At 35.4% G+C, this 24,537-nt stretch overlaps 2 protein-coding genes across 9 annotated transcripts in view; both read left to right on the top strand.

Moving 5' to 3' along the window:
- RAD54B (RAD54 homolog B) overlaps positions 1 to 24,537 on the top strand; it is an 85,866-nt gene that overhangs the window by 20,573 nt on the left and 40,756 nt on the right. The window contains exons 1-2 of one of the 8 annotated variants that reach the window (XM_081816253.1): positions 14,335 to 14,378; positions 18,153 to 18,198. The exons of 4 other annotated variants lie outside the window; for them this stretch is intronic. The gene's annotated coding sequence lies outside the window, so the exon portion shown is untranslated. Of the gene's footprint in view, positions 1 to 14,238; positions 14,379 to 18,152; positions 18,199 to 24,537 lie in introns of those variants that run through there. 3 more of the 8 variants (XM_081816254.1, XM_081816256.1, XM_006729758.3) reach the window with 3 other exon arrangements.
- On the top strand, positions 12,092 to 24,045 carry FSBP (fibrinogen silencer binding protein). Its single transcript, XM_006729756.3, has 2 exons — positions 12,092 to 14,378; positions 18,153 to 24,045. The coding sequence occupies exons 1-2, from the start codon at positions 14,005 to 14,007 to the stop codon at positions 18,676 to 18,678; spliced, it is 900 nt and encodes a 299-aa protein (XP_006729819.1). The 5' UTR covers positions 12,092 to 14,004; the 3' UTR covers positions 18,679 to 24,045.

Below are 24,537 nucleotides of genomic sequence, written 5' to 3'. Positions count from 1 at the left end.
ACCAAGAGTTGGACGCTTAACCAGCTGAACCTGTTGTGCCTTTTAAGTTAAACTTTTTAATGTGATATTTTGAGAATGTTTCAAATGTACAGAAAAATTGAAGAATAATACAAAGAACTTCCACAAATTTTACTGCATTCATGTGTGTTATTTCTCTGAACCAATTGAGAATAAGTTGCTGACATGATGCTCATCACTCTATAAATTCTTCAGTCTGTATTTCCTAAAACAAGGGCAGGCTTCTATATAATAAAGTAAAACAGTGCAACCATCAGAATCAGGAAGTTAACTTTGATACAGTACTACCCTCTGACCCACAGATCGTATTCAACTTTCTCCTCTTGTCCCAATGATGTCCTTTGTATCAAAAATGAATTAAAAAAATGAATAAGTAAGCATTTTTTCTTGCTAGTTAAGGCTTATGTGTTGTATTTAGTTGTCATGTCCTTTTAGTCTCTCTTAATCTGGAACAATTTTTTATTTTTATTTTATTTATTTACTTTTTAAGATTTAATTTATTCATTTGACAGAGAGCACAAGCAAGGGAGCGGCAGGCAGAGGGAGAGGGAGAAGCAGGCTCCCCGCTGAGCAGGGAGCCCGACGCGGGGCTTGATCCCAGGATCCAGGGATCATGACCTGAGCTAAAGGCAGACGCTTCACTGACTGAGCCACCCAGCGCCCCTGGAACAATTTTTTAGTCTTTGCTTCTCTGTTGTGCAGAATTTTAATGTGCTTAAAGAGTACAGGCCAATTATTTATTTATTTATTTATTTGAGAGACAGAGAAGGCAAGAAGAGAGACCACATGAGCAGGAGGAAGGGGCAGAGGGAGAGGGAGAAGCAGACTCCCCTCTGAGCAGGGAGCCCCACTCAGGGCTTGATCCCAGGACCCCTGGATCATGACCTGAGTGAGCCAAAGGCAGACTCTTAACCCACTGAGCCACCCAGGCGCCCCCTGGCCAATCATTTATAGAATGTTTCTCAGTCTGGGTTTGCCTGATGTTTCCTTATGAATAGATTCAGGTATACATTTTTGGCAGGAATATCACAAAAATAATTCTTGGTATAACATTAGGGAGCATATGATGTCAATTTATTCTGTTATTAGTGATATTAAGTTTGATTTTTTTTTTTTTTTAGAGATTTTATTTATTTGACAGAGACACAGTGAGAGAGGGAACATAAGCAGGGGGAGTGGGAGAGGGAGAAGCAGGCTTCCCGCCGAGCAGGGAGCCCGATGTGGGGCTCGATCCCAGGACCCCGGGATCATGACCTGAGCCGAAGGCATACGCTTAATGACTGAGCCACCCAGGCACCCCTTAAGTTTGATTATTTAAATAAATTAGTATCTGCCAAGTTTTTTTGGTATAAAGATATTTTTGCCTTTGTACTTAATAAGTATCTGTGGGGAGATCCTTTGAAACTATGTTAATTTTTTTTTTTTAAAGATTTTATTTATTTATTTGAGACAGAGAGAATGAGAGACAGAGAGCATGAGAGGGAGGAGGGTCAGAGGGAGAAGCAGACTCCCCGCCGAGCAGGGAGCCCGATGCGGGACTCGATCCCGGGACTCCAGGATCATGACCTGAGCTGAAGGCAGTCGCTTAACCAACTGAGCCACCCAGGTGCCCCGAAACTATGTTAATATTTTGTATTTAATCAAATGTTCACTTAGTAGTTTTAGTTTTCATTGATTCTTGCTTAAATCATGATTGTTGAGATTTTCTAATTCCGTCTGTATTTTTTAGTTGGCATTCTGCTGTAAGCAAGAGCTTTTCCTTCTCCCCATTTATTCATTAATTTTTTCAGATTCGTCTTGAAGAACATTTGAAACTACTAGGTATTATCCAGGACCATCTGTAGGAGATTGAGTTGCCAAATTCTCTCCTGAGTATCAAGCATTGCCTACTCTTTGTAAGACAGGGCATGCATGGGAAAAGGCAACAATCAAATATACATATTGAGCAGTGGTTCTTAATATGGATTCTAGAGGGTGTGTGTGTGTGTGTGTGTCTATCTCTCTGTAGAGGAAGGTGTTTTATAATGCCAAAAATTAAATCTCAGTATTACATGCTCCTTGATATCTGATAAAATCAGGAGGGTCTTGAATGGCCTAACTACAAGTTCTCTTCTCTACTCTGTTCCTGAGGATAAGATTCCCTAGCTAAACAACCCTCCTTATTATTAAATAGATCAGGTGCAGTTACTGCTTATCTGTGAATAACAGCTTTCATTTCCCTGCCAGCTGCAGAATTATTTAAACAAGCCAGTCACATCCTCTTCTAGGAGCCGGGGGAAACCTCACCCTCTTGGTACTGCAAAGCCTGCGTCCCACAGCCCCTAGTGGTTCACTTTGTTCTGTAGGGTTATCCCTGTGTGGCCCTGCATGAGTGTGGCAGTCTTCCTCCTCAACGCTGTGAGTATATGTGACTGCTGTTGATTTAAACCTGTCTAGTATCAGGTGTTGTGTATTTGGCCATCCTCTTAACTCTAGAACAGGAATCTTTTTCTCACCAACTAGGTAAATAGGGAGGCAGTTAAAACAGAGGGAGACACGTGCATTTTTCTAAAGAGCTTTACTGAGTTTCTCAAATAGCCTAATAACTCTTGCCATCCTTCCTCCCAAGGCTGTAAACTATTGGTGTATAAACTTTGTGGTATGTATTTACTAAGGTCTTTTGGAAAGTTTCTTCATTGCCTAGCATATTAAGCATGTTAAATTTGGTCTAAACTTCCTCCGTTACTTGAATTGGGTGTAAAATGGGAGTATTCCTGTTTGAGCAGAGCTTTAATCTGGGAATCTGCTTTATGCTTTTGGGAGGGCTGATGTAGAATAATTGAAATAATAATTGTGTTCAGCTTCTACTTTTGGGGGAATGAATTGTGTTCATACTTGCCTCTTTGAATCCTAATTTAAAAACAAAATATGGGGTGCCTGGGTGACTCAGTTGGTTAAGCATCGAATTCACAACCCCGAAACAAGAGTTGTATGCTCTACCTACTGAGCCAGCCAGGTGCCCCTTGTTCAAAATATTTTTACCCCAAGAACAAGACTTGGCCAAAGAGGGAGCTATTCTATGAAGATGTATGTAAATCTAGATTGTATAGAGTAGGTCTGACATTAATGTAGCATGGTTGTAGTAAATTTTATAATTTGACTCTGTGAGATAATATAAAATATATTTATTGGTCTCTGACCTCGGTTGCTGACATAGAGCTCCTACAACCCTTCTAATTTCCTCAGTGATAACAGTACTAGGAGAATTTTTTTGTTCTAGTATTTGGTCTTTGACCCTGGTTCTTGACATAAGGTTCCTACTAAATCCTTTGAAATTTCCTGGGCTATAGTAGTTTCTTTTATTCTAATGAGGTGATTCTTGGTGGGCTCTTGGATGGGGGCTGTTTGCCAGGAAGACCAAATCATGATTACAAGCTTGCAATTTTCAGCCTCACTTCCATCCTTCAGAGAGGGGAGGAAGGTTGGGAATAGAGTTAAATGATAGATCATGCCTGACATGAGGAAGGCTCTATAAATAGTATGAGGTTTGGAGAGCTTCTGGGTTGGTGAACATGTGGAGATGCTGGGAGACTGGCTACCTGGAGAGGGCATGGAAGCTATGTGCTCCTTCCCATGTAACTTGCTCTATATATCTCTTCCATTTGGATATTCATCTCTATCATTTGTCATATACTTTTTTTTTTTTTCTTTTTAATGAGAGACAGAGAGCATGAGAGGGAGGAGGGTCAGAGGGAGAAGCAGACTCCCTGCCGAGCAGGGAGCCCGATGCGGGACTCGATCCCGGGACTCCAGGATCATGACCTGAGCCGAAGGCAGTCGCTTAACCAACTGAGCCACCCAGGCGCCCCTTGTCATATACTTTTATAAGCTGGTAAATAGTAAGTAAACTGTTGTCCTGAGTTCTGTGAGCTGCTCTAGCAAATTATTTGAATTCCTGGGGTTGTGGGAACCTCAGATTTATAGCCTCTTGGTCAGAAGTACAGGTAACAACTTGTGATTGGCATCTGAAGGGGAGGGGCCCCATCTTATGGGACTGAGCCCTTAACCTGTGGGATCTGATGCTATCTCCAGGTAGATAGTGTTAGAATTGAGTTATATTGTAGGATAGGTGTGGGAAAACCTCCCCACATCTTGTGTCAGAAGTATTATGAGTATGGTGGTTGTGTGAGAGAAAGGAGTAATACAGGAGGAGGGCTGAGGTGTTTTTTTTTTTTACTCAAACTCCTTCAGTTCTGTAAGGATTACTAAGATTCCTGAAATCTAGGTTTTGATTGTCTCAAGTGCTTAATATCACAGAATGTTATCGCCAAAGCACAGCAATGAAGTATGAGATATAAATGCTACAGCAGAATGACTCTTAGGGTTTGGATTCACCCTAGTTTTTAACCCTATTTTATGTGGCAAATTTTTTTGTTTGTTTCATCTTCCTCACATGTTGCATTGTGAAATATTAAACATAATCTTAGGTGCCTCCTCAGATTCTCTCGATACCCCCTGCCTCCTAGACTGCTCTGTTCTCTCTCTGTAGGCTGATCTGTTGCTTAACCAGAACAGCAGGGCCCTATTCCTTGGTGGCTACCATCCAGCCAGGCTGATGAGGCATACTCTGGGAGGGTCTGTTCCTCCTGCAATTTCCAGTCTTGGATGAAACACCATTATCACAGGACTTAAGGGTAGCACCCTGCATATTTGTGGAGGCTGGGTGACACAGTCTGGAAGTGCAGTGAAGTTTGTTGTTAGTGGGATGAACATTGACTAGTGGGAAATAGGAGACAGGAGAGAATCTTCCAGATCTATTCCTCTTTTTCCTCTGTGGACTACTCAGAGGTTTTTTTTGTTTTTATTTTGTTTTGTTTTTATAGACTATTAGGCGATATTCCAAGGAGAGTACCAAGTAGATGCATTTGCCAAGTGACCTCCTATATCTTTTCATAGCTTGTTGTAAAGTGGTAGCCAGCACTTTGCTTTACATAGTTCCTTACCTCAGTTTCCCTTTTTTAAAAACCCTTGATGCCCTGTGTAAGCAACTCCCAAATAAAGCCATCAGCATTCTAATCATTGTTTCAAGTTCTGTTTGCCAGAGAATTTGGGCTAAGACAGATTAATAAGGCATAAATTCTTACCTTTTTTTTTTTGTACTGTCATAAGATCTAGAAATAATTTCAGTAGTCACAGTGCTCTTTTTGCCTGAAAAAAATTAATGGAAAAAATCACCGCTACTCCACAGTTATTTCTTATTGTTAAATTTAGTAGATGTAATTATCTAAATTCTGTTTTAGAAATTTATACTTCCTACATTTTTAATGGCTAAAGAGTTAAAATATATTAACTACTATTTTTATTTTTAAGGATAATTTTGGACATTTAATAATTTTTAAACATGAAGAAAAGTTGAAAGAATTGTACATTGAGCACCCATGTACCCATCACCAAGATTCTACAATGAGAATTTTACTGTATTTGCTTTATTATATATCCATCTATTCATTTATCAGTTTATTTAACTTCTTTTAAAATTAATTAATTATTATTATTATTATTATTTTTTAGTAGGCTCTATGACCAATGTGGGGCTTGAACTCACAACCCCTAGATCAAGAGTCACATGATCTACTGACTGAGCCAGCCAGGTGCCCCAGTCTGTCTTACTTTTTAAAAGTGAAATAAAGAAATATTTATTATTGGTGTAGTGTAGTTGACATACAATGTTAGTTTAAGGTGTACAGCATAGTTATTTGACAGTTTATACATTACTCAGTGTTCACCATGATAAAATGTAGTCACCATCTGTCACCATACAACATTATTACAATATTATTGACTATATTTCCAATGCTGTACTTTTTATCTCTGTGACTTATTTGTTTTACAACTGGAAGTTTGTACCTCTTCATCCCCTTCATCTGTTTTGCCCATTCCCCCACTCCCCTCCCCTTGGGCAACCACCAGTTCTCTGTATCTCTGTATTTATGAGTCTGTTTCTGTTTTCTTGATTTTTAGATTCCACATACGAGTGAAATCATATGGTATTTGTCTTTCTCTGTCTGACATATTTCACTTAAGATAATACCCTTTGTGTCCATTTATGTTGTTGCAAATAACAAGATCTTGTTCTTTTTCATGGGTGGGTAATAGTCTGTTGTGTGTATGTGTGTGTACACACCACATCTTTATCCATTTGTCTATCGATGGACACTTAGGTTGCTTCCATATCCTGGCTATTGTAAATAATCCTGCAATAAACATAGGGTTGCATATATCTTTTTGAATTAGTGTTTTTGTTTTCTTTGGGTAAATTTCTTATGGAATTACTGTGTCATATGGTATTTCTATTTTTAATTTTTTGAGGAACCTCTATACTGTTTTCCACAGTGGTTGTACCAATTTACATTCCCACCAACAGTGCATGAGAGTTTTTTCCTCTACATCCTTGCCAACACTTGTTATTTCTTGTCTTTCTGATACCAGCCATTCTGACTGGTGTGAGATGGTACCTCATTATGGTTTTGATTTGCATCTCCCTGATGATTAGGGATGTTGAACATCTTTTCATGTGTCTGTTGGCCATATGTATGTCTACTTTGGAGAAATGATTTTTAAATTGGATTATTTGTTTTTTTTGGTGTTATGTAAGTTCTTTTATATATTTTGGATATTAACCCCTTATCAGATGTATGATTTGCAAATATCTACTCCCATTCAGTAGGTTGCCTTTTTGTTTTGTTCTGTGCTTGAGGATTCTTTGCAATTTTCACTAGTATGCTTTGGAGATTTTTGTTTTAATTTTAGAATTTGTAGATGTACCTCATTCTTTTAAATGCTGCAGAGTATACAATGGGATGAATATATCATAGTTTATTTAGGATTTTTGTTAAAAACAATCCTGCAGTGTGTATCATTGTACATGTGGTCTTATGAACATAGGCAAATATTTGTTAGATCATAACATGTTTGCATTCATTTTAATATGGTCTGCCAAATTGCCTTCCAAAAATCATTACTGTATGAGGGAATTTATTTCCCCACCTTCTTTAACACATGCTATTAAACCTTTTTAACTTTTTCTTAAGCTTTTTAAACTTTTGCCATTTGAATCCGTAAAAACTACTGTGATCTTTTAATTTCTATCTCCCTAATTGCTTGTGAGGTTGAGCTCTTTATATATTGGATGTACTTTTATTCTTTAAATTTTTTTTTTTAAAGATTTTATTTATTTGACAGAGAGAGACACAGCGAGAGAGGGAACACAAGTGGGGGAGAGGGAGAAGCAGGCTTCCCGCTGAGCAGGGAGGCTCTATCCCAGGACCCTGGGCTCATGACCTGAGCCAAAGGCAGACACTTAATGACTGAGCCACCCAGACGTCCCTTTAAATTTTGTTTTGTATTCTACATCCATTATTCTATAGCATTGTTTTTCTTAGTTTGTAAGAATTATTTACAATTTGATTTTGGTTATGTAAGTAATACATGAATATGTTTTTAAACCTTTTCTAATAATACAGTTAAAATAATAGTTTTTTACTGTTCTCCTCCAAGTCAATCTCCTTCCAGTACCAGTTACTGTCAATAATTTGGTGCATATTCTTCTAGACCACTGTTGTCCAAAAGAAGTATAATATAAATCACGTATGTAGATTGTAAAATTTTCTAGTAGCCACATTAAGAAAAAGTAAAAAGAAGGAGATGGAATTAATTTTTGTAAATGCGTTTTATTTAACTCAATATGTATATCATCTCAACGTGTAATTAATATAAAAGTTATTATTTGTACTAAGTCTTAGAAAACTGGTGTGTATTTTACATTTACATCTCAGTTTGTTGAATTTTAACTGTGAATTCCTGATCAGTATTTAGATTTGATAATACAATTGAAAAAATAGGTTTGTATACCCAAGTTCTTTTTTTAAAGATTTTATTTTATTTGAGAGAGAGAGAGAGAATGAGAGAGAGAGCATGAGAGAGGGAGAAGCAGACTTCTTGCTGAGCAGGAAGCCCGATGCGGGACTCGATCCTGGGACTCCAGGATCATGACCTGAGCTGAAGGCAGTCGCTTAACCAACTGAGCCACCCAGGCGCCCCTGTATACCCAAGTTCTAAACGTAGCTCATAGTTGTTCATTATCTGGAGTTTAAAAAATTTTGTTTATATTCATATCTTCATCTACAAAACTAGTTCATCTGTTTTAGAATAATCAGTTTGACTTGGCAGCAAACCATATGGTTTGCTTGTGTTTAAAAGTATGTCTGTCCAAGTTAAGTAAATGTACTATGTCAAATCTGTATTAGTAACACTGAAGTCAAATGATCATTGTATAAATTAAAAAGCAGCTCTAAATTTATGAATATCAACAAAGTATTTTTCAAAATTTTCTTGTAGCTTTTGCATGCAATTTGAATATCACTCTTAATTACAATTAAAATTTTTTATTGATTCAAGTTAGAAAAATGTATACACTTACTGATTTGCATGGTCAGAATTTTCACTTTAAACATATATTCTCTTATCTATCTAATCAGGTCACAGATATACTTTTCTTTTCCTCAAAGCTTCAAATTTAGCTCATTCATATGACAGTGTGATACTGATTAGAAAATGTAAATTATATTACCATTTTTTTTGTCTTTGATTATTGAATGTTTGGCAAGCATTCCTTTTCTTTGAAAAAAATGTTGGAGTTAACAGTACAATAATTCTTTATAAAACTTTCCATGACTCAACCAGTGAGCGCTGGTGAAGAACAAAAAACACATCATTAAATGAATTGTGTTCTATCTCTTTTTTTTTTTTTAAAGATTTTATTTATTTACTTGACAGAGAGAGAGCGAGAGCAGGAGCACAAGCAGGGGGAGTGGGAGAGGGAGAAGCAGGCTTCCCACCGAGCAGGGAGCCCCATGTGGGGCTTGATCCCAGGACCCTGGGATCATGACCTGAGCTGAAGGCAGACGCTTACCGACTGAGCCACCCAGGCGCCCCTGTGTTCTGTTTCTTTTACCAGTTCAGTAAACTGGCAGTGATCATAGCATTTGCGTACATATTCCAAATGGCTTTGACAATGATATTCAAGATAGCTTTCATAGAGTCTACTTCCAAAAGTTGAGTACAATATTTTCATAATGTATGTGGAACAAAGTAAGAAGTGAAACATTAGTTTCTTTCTTTTTTTTTTTTTTAGATTTTATTTATTTATTAGAGACAGAGATAGCGAGAGAGAGCATGAGTGGGGAGGAGAGGGAGAAGCAGGCTCCCTGCCAAGCAGGGAGCCTGACATGGGGCTCAATACCAGTACCCCAGGATCATGACCTGAGCCAAAGGCAGACGCTTAACTGACTGAGACACCTAGGTGCCCCTTGTTTCTTTAAAAACAAAAAGCAACAACAACAAAAAACTAAATTGCATAAATCCACATTTTAATTAATTAATTAATTATTTTAAAAAGTACTGGGTGTGGAGCCCAACATGGGGCTTGAATGAACTCATGACCCTGAGATCAGGACCTGAGCTGAGATCAAGGTCATTCGTTTAACCAGCTGAGCTACCCAGGCACCCCTATTTATCTTTTAAACTAAACGTTGTACCCAACTTGGGGCTCGAACTCACAACCCCAACCAAGATCAAGAGTCGCATGCTCTATTGACTGAGCCAGTCAGATGCCCCAAAATGTTAGTTTTTTCTTTTAAAATTTCAATAAATCAGACTTTTTAACCTAATGAGCACATTCTACTGTAGAATTTTTTTTTCCATGTCTCACTAAAATTCTTCTTCAACAGATGTAGAAGATACAAAAAAAATCTATGCCATGAATATTTGACCATGAATTGATAGCATTTCTTTGTAAATTTGGAAATCCTTTGAAATAAAATGTGACCCAAATATTCATGGGGAAGTTTATCTCTTATATTGTACAACTCATTTGCATCTGAAGAGAAGTACTTGTAATTTAAAAAATATTGATTCATTGAATCAGTTGATGTTTGAAGTGTTATGTCTTATAGTCTATAGGCAGTTATTATTTGCTTAATTGTAAATTCAATAAATTTTAAAATTTAGCTCCTCAGTTCCATTAACCACACATAAAATGCTCAATAACCATACATGGCTCATGGTGCCTGCTAAAGAACAAAATTTGGCCAAGTAAGTTTGAAGATCTAATTGGTTTTATTAAAGAATTCATGGATTGCGCACCACCTCTTCTAGCAAGTTGAGAGAGGCACTCCCAAGCGTTGTATAAAATGGAAGGTTTTTATAGGAGGGTGGGGCAAGAAAGTTATTAGCAAAAGAAAAGGATTGACAAGGCTGTTTTCTAGTTCTAGGGGACCGGGTCTTATGCAGAGTACCTCATTTCTTTGGGGGAGAGAGGACCTGGGGGAGAGAGGATCCAGATGACAGACTCACTGGCGCTGGTGGAAAGAAAAATTTCCTGACTGACCAGTTAAGGCCACATTTCTGGGGGAGGTTGAAACTGCAATTAGGATGGGTATTAAGCCCCAGTTTGGGAACTTGGTCTAAGTGACACTGTTTAGGGCCTGTGGTTTTCTTTTCTTAACACTACTGTATTAGGATAATGGAGTTCTAGACGTTTTGGTAGTGCATTTTCTTTTTTTTTTTTTTTTTAAGATTTTATTTCTTTATTTGACAGAGAGAGACACAGCGGGAGAGGGAACACAAGCAGAGGGGGTGGGAGAGGGAGAAGCAGGACTCCCGCCGAGCAGGGAGCCCGATGCGGGGCTCGATCCCAGGACCCTGGGATCATGACCTGAGCCGAAGGCAGACGCTTAATGACTGAGCCACCCAGGCGCCCCTTGGTAGTGCATTTTCATACATATGTAGGTACCTACCTACATTTTGTATCTATGTATATTTTTTCTGTACCTACAGAAATATTTAGCTTTGGGTATTTCTGGTAAACCTAATGGAATTATATTTGTATGTATTTTTCTTTCACTTGCTCATTTCATCTGCCATGTGTTTTGGAGCTTGTTCTGTCAGTACATAGAAATGTACCTCTATTATTTTAGTGCTGCCTAGAGTAGACCATAGTATGGGCATATTCTAGTGATTTTTATTGTCCCCACCTGATGTGCTCTTAGATTGCCTTCAATACTATGCAACTTCATAGAATGCTCTGTTCTTCCTTGTATTTAAATATTTTTCTAATTTAGATTCTGAGAATTAAAATTACTGCAATTTTAGAAGTTTTCACATGTAAAATATTAATACTCTCAGACTGCAAACCAAAATGCCGTTTTACACTCCCAAAGAGAACTCCTTGCCCTGCACCCTCATCTACTTGACATTTTCAGTCTTTAAGAATTTTGCCAATCTTTGTGGATGAAAATCATTTTTAGTGTACATTTTTTGATAATTAGTGAGATTTAATGGTTTTTCATATTTTTATTAGTATTTCATTTTTAAAAAAGATTTTATTTATTTATTTGACAGATAGCGAGAGCAGGAACACAAGCAGGGGGAGTGGGAGAGGGAGAAGCAGGCTTCCCGCGAGCAGGGAGCCCGACTCAGAGCTTGATCCCAGTACCCTGGGATCATGACCTGAGCCAAAGGCAGATGCTTAACAGTTGAGCCACCCGGGCGCCCCTAGTATTTCATTTTTAATACAATACCAGTTATTTATTCCAAAAATAACGAAGTATTATCTAAAAACAGTATATATCCTGTGTTCTTGCTTTCCTTTGAGTAACTTTGGTCAGGTTGTTGGGGTGGGTCAGTTTTCAGTTTGCATCTCCATCATTTGCATTTTTATTTTCTGCAATTTACTGAGCAGTAAAACTGCTTAAAGACTATGTTAGGGAGGGCGCCTGGGTGGCTCAGTTGGTTAAGCGACTGCCTTCGACTGCCTTCGGCTGCCTTCGGCTTAGGTCATGATCCTGGAGTCCCGGGATCGAGTCCCGCATCGGGCTCCCTGCTCAGCGGGGGGTCTGCTTCTCCCTCTGACCCTCCCCCATCTCATGCTCTCTCTCTCTCTCATGCTCTCTCTCTCTCTCATTCTCTCTATCAAATAAATAAATAAATAAAATCTTTAAAAAAAAAAAAGACTATGTTAGGGAGGAAGAAATACCCTTTGCCCTTCAAGGTATTTTTAGCTGGACTAAGAAATTGACATGAGACAGATTAACAGGAGAAAATCAAATTTAGTTTTGGACATATGGGGAATCCACACAGACATGAGATTCTAAAGACAGGGAACTTGAGGCTTATATGACATCCTGAGCTAAGGAGGGGGTTTAGGGGTATTGGGATACAAAGGGGAGGAAGACCTTTAGCAGGAAGGTAAGGGTATATGTATGGAAAACAAAGGTTGCCCTGTTACAGAGATACAGTAGATATGTTTCTTAAGGAGCAATCTCTGTTTTCTTCCTGCTACGGGCTCCTTTCCAATGTAAAATTTAGGCAGTTGAGAGGGGAGGTTAAGAGCTTTTCCTGAATCTGCTGGATTTTGATTGCTTTGAACTCAAAGTAATCTTCATGCCAAAGTGGCCCATTTTTGTGGCCCTACACTTGTATATGAGAAGAAAATAGGCTTTTTTTTTTTTACCTTGTTTATGTTACATTGTTACATACTGTTATGCATACATTTATTGTGTTTTCAGACAGGGATTAGAAAATACATTCTATGTTTGCAAACTGGTGGCCTTGCAAATGGCTAGACTAGCTGTTAAGTTTTGTTAAAAAACAAAATTCATCTGAGTAAATTGTGATCTTATTGGCTTTATTCAGTGATTTAGGAATTGGGCAGCATCCCATTTAACAGGTAGAAAGGAGCTCTAAGGAGCTGTACAAAATGAATGACTTTCATAGGCAGAAGTGAGTGAGAACAAGGAAATTATCCTGGCAAAAAGTGGATTGGTTGTGTTCACTTTCCTTTAGGAGATGGAAGGAGTCTTTCGGGCAGATTACCTCACTCGTGCTGATCACATAGTTCTTGATTGGTTTAAGATTCCATTTTTGGGAGAGCCAAAACTATAATTAAGTCTCAGGTGACGTGGGGCTTAGCATAAGTGACTCCATTTTGAGCCTGGTGTCTCGTTTTTAAATAGTCCAAATTGTATGAATATAGCAAAATAAAAATCCTACAATTTAATAAAAGCAAATGCCATTTTGTTGTGTGCAGTCTTAAGCCATGATTATTCTGTTCTCACTGTGAATGGTGTTTTTTACACATGATAAAGCAGGCTAGCATATTCACATACGTTACAGTTAGAATAATCGCTTCCTTTAAAAACATAATTTTTATCTGATTTTCAGAACAAAAATTTTTTCCTAAGTAACTGAAAAAAATGTGGCTACTGTAGACTGTAGAATGAAGGAGAAGCTTAGCTTTACTGTGAAGTCTGAGTCTGGGTGGGTGTAACCTAACTAGCTAGAGGATATGCAATTGCTGATTGACAGCAGGACCAGCATTATGCAGATTTGGTAAGAGAGAACAGCAGCTCAGAAAACAGTGATTAGGGGCTCTGTTAGGAATCATTACATTCATCACTCATATCTTTAGTTTTTCATTTTCCTGTCTACTGGATTTATAAACAAATAGTACAAAACAGTTCCTCTTTTGTTTTTATTAAAGTGATAACTGCAATGCAGTTTGTCTATCAGCTAGGCATACATGTGTGGAAATTCGATATTCTCACTAAATTAGCTAATTTTTAGCTGTGTTCCATGTTTATCTCTAGACCTTTGTGTATTAAATCCTATCTCGAGCTGTTCTCTTTATACACAAGTGTGTTTTGCTTGTGCCTTCCTGTCTTCTTCAGTGAGAAGCTTTATGTAGGTCAGGCTTGGCTTAAGCAGATTTCCTGAACCTGCGTCAGCTTAAGCTGGAGGAATTTTAATAAACCCTCCCCTGTAGGCGTGGGCCTAAATGAGGCTAGCCTAGTTAAGCCTGATCTTTTTCTGTTTGTGAAAAGAGCTGAGCAGAGCTGAAGGCTGCTGCATGGTGGTTTCAGAAACTGCCTACTTAATTTGAAAAGAACAATGGTAGGAAAGGCTAGATCTTCCAATTTTACCTTATCTGAAAAGCTTGATTTGCTAAAGCTTGTGAAGCCATATGTTAAAATTCTCGAAGAACACACTAATAAACATTCAGTAATAGTGGAAAAGAATAGATGTTGGGATATCATAGCAGTAAACTATAATGCAATTGGAGTAGATCGCCCTCCTCGAACAGCCCAGGGCCTACGCACCCTTTACAAAAGGCTCAAAGAATATGCCAAACAGGAGCTATTGCAGCAAAAAGAGACCCAATCAGATTTTAAAGGCAATATTTCTGAGCCAACCAAGAAAGTTATGGAGATGATTCCCCAGATTTCCAGTTTTTGCCTGGTAAGAGACAGGAACCACATACAAAGGTAAGCTTTATTTTATTTTCTTGTGGAAAATTATGGCGCCTCCTATCTATTGGGCTCTGGCTTAGTTGTGATAGAGATATGCATAGTAAGCATCCCCACTACGGGAGCAATGAATAGTGTCTTTGTTTTGCTTTCTTAAAAAAGAAATGTGAGGCTATAAGGAATTTTTTTGCTGCATTTGATTTAAGCCACTTTTTATTGTCTTCCCCTCCCCCTTCCCTCTCTCTGTAGTTTTTAAAAGTAAAGGTTAGGGAGGAATAAATGGATGAAATTTGTAACATAATCTCATAATAAACTTTTTAAGCTTTAAATTTAAATTGCTAATTAGCTTCTGAGAGATATCTTTTTCTTATTTCATTTAAGTTTATATTTCATTGGAATTTTCAATTTTATGTAAAGTTAGCAGTTTCAGGAGAAATGGAACCCTTGTTTTTTAATGAATTGTTACTGTCTGCACTTTAGTGAATATTAATTGAGCTAAAAACCTAAAATAAATAATTTAGTAAATTTATTAATGGCATGATTGTATATATTAAGACAGTTTAAATTATTTCTAACATATTCAAAATAAAAAAGATAAATACAAGGAAAGGAATTTAATGCCTAATTAGGGATTCAGATTACTTAATAAAAAGTTTTTGTTTTTTTATTCATTAATGGTCTAGTTTCACTTTGATCTTGAGTCAAAGAGGAAAGGGGTAAGCACTCCCATACTATTTTGTAAAGATATGAAACTATGAATTTTAGTATATGAATAAGCAACTAAGTTCTTACAGGGATAGAAAGGTTTTTTGGTTAAATTTATGCTCTACATAGCTACTTGCATGGGAATCTTCAAAACTTATCTTATTTCTAATTCAAATTTTAACCCCTGGCAAAAGATAAAAATGGCAGCTGCATTCTTTTTCTGAACCATTTAGGGTTATTTAAACAAGTTGTAAACTTGTTAGTTGAGGAACATTTCAAACAAAGACTTTCTTCTTGGTGGGAAAGTCATATAAGAAAATTATTGATCACCTGTGAAGTCCTTTTGAAGTTAGGAGAGAAATGGGCAAAAAACTTATTAGCCAAACTTATTTGTTATTTTTATAATTCACTAGGGTAATTTTTTTGAGACCAGCTTCTTACCATATACTGCTTACTTCTAGTAGATAACATAGTAAAAAAAAATCACCAGTGGGAATCTGGAACGTGGATGCAGTGTATTAATTCATTAGTGCTTAAAATGTTCTCTGTGATGAGAAATGATTAATCCTAATTTGCTGGGTATCCAAAGAACTCCACAGTAGGACTTTTACACAGTACTACTTGTTAAAAATTTGTCCCCCTCAAACCATAGAGAAAACTGGCTTTTGCATTACTGGTATAAAACTACCTTTTGGGTATTAAGTATAGGTTTTTATAATTTGAAGACTATACATAGAACCTGTAGTTTTAATTAGTTGTATATTTTAAAAATACAGTGAGTATAGTAGAAGAAATAATATACAAGTATCTATTTACATTTTGACTGTTTGTAACCATATTCACAATCAGTCTTTTGGGATAACAACATTGCTCTGATAAAATGAGTTATTTAATTTATACATTACAAAACCTACTGTTTAAGCAAGAACAGCTTTTCCTACTTTAAAGGAAAGATTATTAGAAATATGCCACTTAAGTGCTTATTTGTGTTAGTGTCCACATTGCCATTTTCTCTGTATTAGCATTTTCATTTATTTACATATTTAATGTGCTTATTACTTACTTGAGTGACATCTTGAATCTTAATTCTCAGAAGTTTATAATCTGTAATCTTAGTTATGCTATATAAATATGCCTGTTAATCTCACTAAACTCCATTCTTAGCTAAGGAAAAGATTACTGCTTATATTTAATATATTTAAAGATATATACCTATTTTGTAAGGCTACCTCTATAGTGTATTGATATATTTCCTCATTTTTACCTCTCTCTAGTATCAGATTATATTTTGTGTTTTTGCAGTCTATTTGATCTTCAAAATTCATAAATTTTAGAAGTCCTTCCATTTATCCTTTTTTCTGACCTTCTCTAAAACATTCTTTTTTTTTACTTTGTTATGCCTACTTATAATGTTTCAACGAAAAGGAATGGGATATTTTAGATAAAAGGCATTTTAAAATTTACATGAGAGTATAATGTCTATGTCTAATAGTGAGTCTTATACTCCATTATACATACTAATTTGGATAGTAATTATGTGGATTTTTAAAACTTTCATTTTCATTTGTAGTTTTAACCTTTTTCCTTTCTAGGAAAACATCTAGGGATGTTAAAGGGAAGCCTTACTACTTTGAATTACATTGATATTGTATTGATATTGGTTTGTTTTTCTTTTGAAAAGCGTAAGATGACAAAAAGAATGAAAATTAAGGAATTTATGTAATCTACAAATAGATTTTTCATAACATACTATATCTTATTATTTATTTGTATCTCTTCAATATCTGATATTTCTGGCAATTTAATGCCAATAGTAAGTGATATACGGGGAGTTTTAATTTTTTTCCTTATGTTCTGCTTGAACTTGTTCCAGCATTTTAATCATCTATGTAGGGGGAAGGTATTTTTAACTGTGTTACTTATTTATCATTTGTAAAATATTCTTTAATGTTAAGTATAGCATTTTTTTCATTACTGTTCCAATAATCTCTTTCTCCTCTATAACTTATTTTTAAGTTAGGCAGAAGCATAAATTTAAAAAAACCCTCAAGAAACAAGATTATATATTCTTAATTAGTGGCTTCATGTTATTTATAAAATTGGTTTTTTAAAAAAGTAGAATTTTAAGATATATTGTGTTTATGTCATAACCAATAATGTTACATCAAAGTTTAAATTATGCTGAAACTAGTTTTCTCTAATAGAAGTGCATATTTTATGGACATTACATGTAAATTTAACAGACTTTCAATATATAGTATATAAGCCAGTTAAAAATAGTTCATTAAAAAAACCATTTTTTTCAGTCATTCAACATGTGATGAGCACCTGCTAGGTTCCAAGTACAGTATTATGCTAGGTGCTGGGGATACAGTGGTGGATTTGAGCCCTTTCCCTGTGAACTTTACGTGACTGATGGTTGAAAGACTGAAAGGGCTATGGAATCAAGTAATTTAGGATAGGTAAAGGATAAACACCATGGTATCTGAAATTGTATAGTTAGGATAATACCCTGATTATTGGGCATACCCAAAGCCATACAAAAACTTGGACTTTTTCTTTTTTTGGACAGATGTAGAAATCAGTACCTCCCATAGATGACTTTCCATTATCCTAGGAGTCATGGCCCTTGGTGATTTTTAGATTTTTAATCAGTCCAGGAGAGCAGAAGCAGGGGATCTAGGGCTGAGGTATGGGGATAGCAAGGCCCAAAGTACAGTAAATGGCCCTTTATGCCATTTAAGAAAGTTAGGCTTGTAGGAACATGTGCTGTCTCTTTGAAAGCAAACAGAGGCTTTTCTTTTTATTTACCTCATTGGCCTTGGGTAATATTTGTCATTTTTTGTCCTTTTAAGAACTCAATTTTAAAGTTAAGGATGTGTGAGAGCTATATGTATATATTTTTGAAATTTTACATGTGGTCACTTTAATTTGTTATTCCAAGGATTAAATTTTTTTTTGTTTCACTATTTTCTTTATAGCTCTAAAGCTTGACACTTTGATGTATACTAAATATGAAATTATGCTATCAATATACTCTTGTCTTCATTTGATTTACATTTTATAATGCTTTTTTGTGTGCTGTAGTGCAAACTTGGATGAGGAAGCACAGGCTGGTACGAGTTCACTACAGGTAATGTTGGATCACCATCCAGTTGCTATTACAGTAGAGGTGAAGCAAGAAGAAGACATTAAGCCCCCTCCTCCACTGGTTTTAAATTCTCAACAGAGTGATATTTTAGAACAAAGAGAAGACCATGAATTAGTACATGTTATGGAAAGATCTTTGTCGCCGTCACTTTCCTCTGTTGATATGAGAATGACATCGTCTCCATCTTCTATCCCAAGGAGAGATGATTTTTTTCGGCATGAGCGTGGAGAACACTTTAGGTCACAATTAGGGTATGATCCTCAGATTCTGCAAATGTTGAAAGAGGAGCATCAGATAATTTTAGAAAATCAAAAAAATTTTGGATTGTATGTTCAGGAGAAGAGGGATGGATTGAAAAGAAGGCAGCAGCTAGAGGAAGAGCTGCTAAGAGCAAAAATTGAAGTGGAGAAGCTGAAAGCAGTTCGCTTACGGCATGATCTGCCTGAATATAATAGTCTCTAATATTTTTTTTCAGTCTTGCAATTTGATGATTTTATTTTTGGCCAAATTACTTTCATTTGGGAATATCCTGAAGCAGAATACATACTCTTAAAAGTGTTGTTAATCTCAATTGTGAAAAAACCTTTTTTGACATGATTTTCTAATTAATTTAATTTTCTTTTGAGATATATTAAAACTTATTGATTGGTTGGCATGGTTATATATTTTGTCTTCAGTTTTTTTCTAAGAAGTTTAATTGTTGGCCTTACAAAAAGATTTCTTACTTTGATCATTAAATTAGAACATACATAAATAGATATACAAACATATATATTCTTTCAAAGTTCTGAGCCTTCGACATTTTAAATTAGAGCTTTGAAAGCTGTAGTTCAAGGTTTTTAAGTCAGTCTAATTTAGAAGCAATACTAGCCTGATTAACAGAAGCTTGCCTATATGACATTGATTATTATGCTCTCCTGTTTTTGAAGAAGTGATAGGATTTTAGAGATGGAAGGTACTTGGAAATCACTTTTTTCCATCTCTTCAATTTAGAGGTAATGAAACTGAGGTCCAGGGAGAACTTAGTGACTTGATGTAACAAAGCTGTTTATGGCAGAGCAAGGACCAGCACTCAGTTTTTGTTTCTTTGTAGTTTTCCCCCCTGCTGTTCCATAGAAGTAAAAATCCACTAAAATGTGTTCCTTATGAAAAAAATATGGAAGTGTTTATTTCATTACAGTTGCTTTTAAAGATTCATATAGGTTACAAAACCAGGGGACTTATCAGTTACCCCCAAACTTCTTCCCTTTTTTGTCTAGCAAAATAAGATGTTCTTTTGGAACAGTTATATATTTTGGCTATAAGATTTAATGTCTTCATTCATTTTTAATGTCTTATTCTGAAAAAAGATTTATTTTACAGTAAAAATCAGAGTAAAAAAGTTTTAATGAACAAAATTAAAATTCTACATAGAAATAGCAAAAAATAGTTATGATTTATTCTATAATATTTTTGTAAATACTGCTTGTTTTAGTATTTGCAGAAATAAATAAAATCTCAATTCTTAAAGCACACATTAAATTTAAGTTAAATCTGGGGCTCATGGGTGGCTCAGTCGTTAAGCATCTGCCTTCGGCTCAGGTCGTGATCCCAGGGTCCTGGGATTGAGCCCCACATTGGGCTCCCTGCTCTGCGGGAAGCCTGCTTCCCCCTCTGCCCACTCCCCCTGCTTGTGTTCCCTCTCTGGCTGTCTTTCTTTCTGTCAAATAAATAAATCTTAAAAAAAAAAATTTAAGTTAAATCTTTAATATATATATTCCATTTTTGCTGGTGCTTTGTTGAGGAAGAATTTTTAAGCCAAGCTTTAGAATGGAGTTCAGAATTTTAGTATAATGGAAAAGAATGTTTAAGTCAGAGTGAGCAAATGGAAAAAGGCATAGAGAATAGGAGTGAATCAGGGTATACAAGCACAAATACAGTAGGCCAGGTGATTTTAAGTGGGTGTAGAGAGGGCCAGTTAGGGCTTGGTTACCTGGACTAGGATTAAATGAGTAGCTACTGTTTAGCTCCAGCAGAATTTTTACATGCAGGAATAAGCCGGAAGTCTTCATTTTTATGTGAAACTTTTCAACTTAAAAATGTTTGCAAATAATTCAGAATGTTTTAAAAACACTACACCCATGTGAGTGGGCCTCATTCAGCCAGTGGGCTTCCAGTTTGTGGCCTTTGGAGTAGAGTAATGGTTTACCAAGGGTAGAGCTGGACAGTAACATCAGCATCACTTGAGAATTTGTGAAAAATGTAAATCCATTAGTTTTCAATCAGAAACTCTGGAAGTGTAGCCCAGCAATCTGTTTTAATAACCCTCTAGAGATTCTGATGCAAGCTAATGTTCGAAAACCATTAGAACAGAGTGTTTGGAATGTAGCTAGGTGCCTAAATCATACTAGAGTCTCAGAAAAAATGTGTTGAAAAGAGAAATGGTTGAAGGTGAATTGAGGGACATCAGTTTGGAAGTTGATTGGTGCCACATTATGGATTACAATGAATGCTATTTTTAAATAATCACAGTTGAATGTACAATGGGAAGTCATTGAAGGCTTTTGATTAGAGGGATGTAAATTAAAGCTCTGAATTAGTGTTATAATAGCATTTATGGGGTGGGCATTTAGTTAGAGGAAATTAAATCCAGAATTTAGGTTATGGCTATTGAAATAGAATAAAAATAAAATGGACTTTCCTGGTACTCTTTTAGCTTGTTGATTGATTAATTTCATTGGCATTTTATATTTGCTATTAGAGTTAAATATTTTATTATAAAAATGCCTTGAATATGTAATATGATGTCTCTCTTTGGTAGTTTTCGTCTTTATGTTATGACTTTTCTTTGAGCCTAAACACTGGACTCAACAGATTAGAATCTTATAATTCTAATTTAATGTTTTTACAATATAACTCTAGTAATACATCCTTAAAGTAGTCAGTTTTAACTTTATGAAATTATTGAAAGCAAATTACCATATGTAATGGAATTCATATTATAATCTCAGCATGCTGCTCCTCAGAATTGATGTGAATGTTCAATTTGAATGTTGACTTAGTGCAGCCACATCAGTTTTCCAAGCTCTGTTCTGTGGAACATTAATTCCATGAGATGTTTCTAGGAGATTTCTATGTTCAAAGAAAGTGCAACACATATTTTTTTGTGTGTGGTTAGGTTCTAAAATCAGTGTGGAAGGTAAAAATGTACATACAAAATTGCCCTTGAAAGTTTTTTTCCTGCCCACAAAATAGAGTAAGCATAGTCTTCTACCATCATATTTTCCTCCAGCATTGTTCAAGATTGTTGTTTCTTTGGCTGCGTCAGGTGACAGACTCCTTAGCATTTAGGGACTGAGTAGAATAAAAAATTTTATTTTTACATATGTTTAAATACCAGAATTGTACTCATTTCAGGGAGTTTACTGCCGCCATTTTTCTGAGTCAATCTTGTTTAATTTTAATTTGCCAAAATTTAAATGCCATGGTCTTTACCTATGAAATGTAATGCCAGAAAACATAGGGAAGAGTGATTTTATTTTTAAAATGTAGACTTGATTCTGTAGAAGAATATTAAATTGGAAAAATAAGCTAAGTCAAAATATTATTTCATCTAGTATATTAGTAATTGGATAGTAGATAGGTTATTTTTGCCACCTTCCTATCTTTTCTTATCCTTGTGATCTTAACACATTGTTATTTTTACAACTTGATTTTCTTTTAAATTAGGTATAATTTACAATGGCATCTTGAAAAAGTTAATGAAGCTCTTTCATTTCTAAAAATGCCATTAGAGGGGCACCTGAGTGCCTCAGTCGGTTAAGCGTCTGCTTTTGGCTCAGGTCGTGATCCCTGGGTCCTGGGATTGAGTCTCACATTGGGGCTCCCTGCTCAGCGGGAAGCCTGCTTCTCCCTCTCCCACTGCCTGTTTCTCTGCTTACTTATGCTCTCTCTCTGTCAAATAAAATCTTCTAAAAAAATTTTTAAACATGCCATTAGATTTTTTAAAATATTCAAAATAAGTACTTTGTCTTTTTGTATGAGACATAAACTTGGTGTTACTTCATTTTTGAAAGATTTCGCTCTACCCTGTTGCATCTTTACTTATGTGAAAATGTTTAAACTATGAATTTTTCCATGTGCCTTCTTTTAGAGTAATGTCAAATTTTAAATAGACATGTTTAAATAATTTATAGTGTGGTAAATTGTATTTAATATATACTGTAGATGATGGTGGTTAAATACTTTGTTAATACATATTCTTTTAAATACAGGGTGATACATTGTACTGCTATGTGTACTCTTTATGTGCCATAAGACAAAGAATTTAGTATCACTGAAGTAAAATTTTTTGATGAGGCACAATTGAAATAGATTTATTTAAATAATTGTGTTTATAGTAGACACAAAATGTACCATGTCTAAATATCATAATATATTTTTTTCAAATGTTAAGATTCACAAATTCTTAAAATCAATTTAGTATTTGATGATGAATTTGACAGTAAATATTTAAAAATAATGAGATGAAATATGGTTGTAATACTTAACAAATACAAAAAAGTAAATTCTTAAGATCTACAACCTAATTAAATGTTAACAGTCATGCTAAATCTTTGCATATGATTTTGAGAAATTGATTCAGTATATTTTTATATATCTTAAATTGATTAAAGCTAGTAGCTGTAATTTGAGTTTGTATTATTTTTAGTTTTCAGTTGCTTTGTAAGTAGTGAAAAGCCAAATAAATAAGTAAAATAAAAATATCACCCATGTTAGCCCCCCAAATTTAAACTAAAATAGATAATATCATTAGACTTATACTTTGTTAGTACACCTTTCATGTTTTAAAATTATGTGTAAATTTACAAAGATTAAGAAACTCTTCACATAGAAAAAGTTAAAAACATTTTACAGTAAACATTCATGTGCCTACCACCTAAATTCTACAGTTACTGTTTTGCTATATTTGCTTTATCATGTATCCATCCATCTATCCATCAATTCATTTTTAAAAATAAAATGGTTATTTAAAACAAGTTGGAGAATTATTTAGAATCTTTTATGCCTAAACACTTCAGCATAAGTATTATCAACTGGAATTCAGTATTTGTGTGTGTGTGTGTGTGTGTGTGTGTTTTGGGTAAGATTTGCAAACGTGAAATGTACAAATCTTAAATAATGACTTTTGACAGGTGACTCTACCTGTGTACCTTAAATCCCTATCAAGATTTAGAATGTTATTATTACCCCAGAAAGTTCTTTCCTGCCCCTTCCTGATCAATCCCTTGGCACCTCAGACAACCATTGTTCTAATTTTTAAAAAGTCATAGATAAGTTTTGCTTGTTCTAGAACTTTATATAATTGGAATCCTACAGTATATACCCTTTGTTTCTCTTTTCTTTTACCTATCTTAATGTTTTTAATACCCATGTTTGTTCACCCTCTTACAGTAGTTCATTGCTTTCTGTTGTTGAGTGGTATTCCCTTGTATAAATATACCTCAGTTTATGTATCCATTATCTTTTGATGAACTTCTGGGCTATTTCCAGATTATGGCTATTATGTATAAAGATTCTGAGTATTCTTGTGTAAATTTGTTGTGGACATAATGCTGGATTAGGGAAGATCTATATGTTTAAGTTTTTAAGAAACTGCCAGGCATTTCCCCAAAGTGATTGTACCATTTTACGCTTTAACAGTGTATGTTTTTTTTTTTTAAATGAACCTGTGCATGCTCAATGATTGGAATGTCAGAATTGAAAGTAATAACTTTTCTGATTTTTTAGATGAGTTTAAAATGCTGAGCAGAAAATAAAAAAAATAAAATGCTGAGCAGATAGTTTTGAGATCTGGAAATATTGTAGTTTTATTGATTTTTTTTTTTCCTATTTTAGCCTTTACTGCATATATGCTTTGACAAGAGGTACTGAGAAATGTGATGAAATGTATAGTCCCTGCCATGCTCATAAAGTATCATTCTGAAAATACTTAATGCAAAGAAAGATCTTCTAGGTTTATTTTATTCATAATGATACTTAGATGACATTAAATCTCTCTTATTAAGAAAGCTATGGGGGCGCCTGGGTGGCTCAGTTGGTTAAGTGTCGGTCTTGGTTTTGGCTCAGGTCATGATCTCAGGGTGCTGAGATCGAGCCAGGTTGGGGTCTGTGCTCAGCGTGGAGTCTGCTCGAGATTCTTTCTCCCTCTTCTTCTCCCCCTTTCCCTGCTGATGTGTGTGCATGCAAGCAGGCGCTCTCTATCTCAAATTATTAAAATCTTTAAAAAAAAAAAAAGATAAAACTATGGATGATTACTGGTTCAGAGGAATTTGTATATTA

The sequence above is a fragment of the Leptonychotes weddellii genome, chromosome 4 (genome assembly GCF_054177405.1).
Source record: "Leptonychotes weddellii isolate Sample4059 chromosome 4, ASM5417740v2, whole genome shotgun sequence".
NCBI lineage: Eukaryota > Metazoa > Chordata > Mammalia > Carnivora > Phocidae > Leptonychotes > Leptonychotes weddellii.
The sequence above is the reverse complement of the archived record's forward strand: the minus strand, read 5'-3'. Positions and strand labels throughout refer to the sequence as shown.

Bases quoted from the DNA above. Each gene is read 5' to 3' on its own strand.
- FSBP (XM_006729756.3), top strand. From the start codon at position 14,005: ATGGTAGGAAAGGCTAGATCTTCCAATTTTACCTTATCTGAAAAGCTT. The intron at 14,379-18,152 runs GTAAGCTTTATT...TGTGTGCTGTAG, and splicing joins GACAGGAACCACATACAAAG to TGCAAACTTGGATGAGGAAG.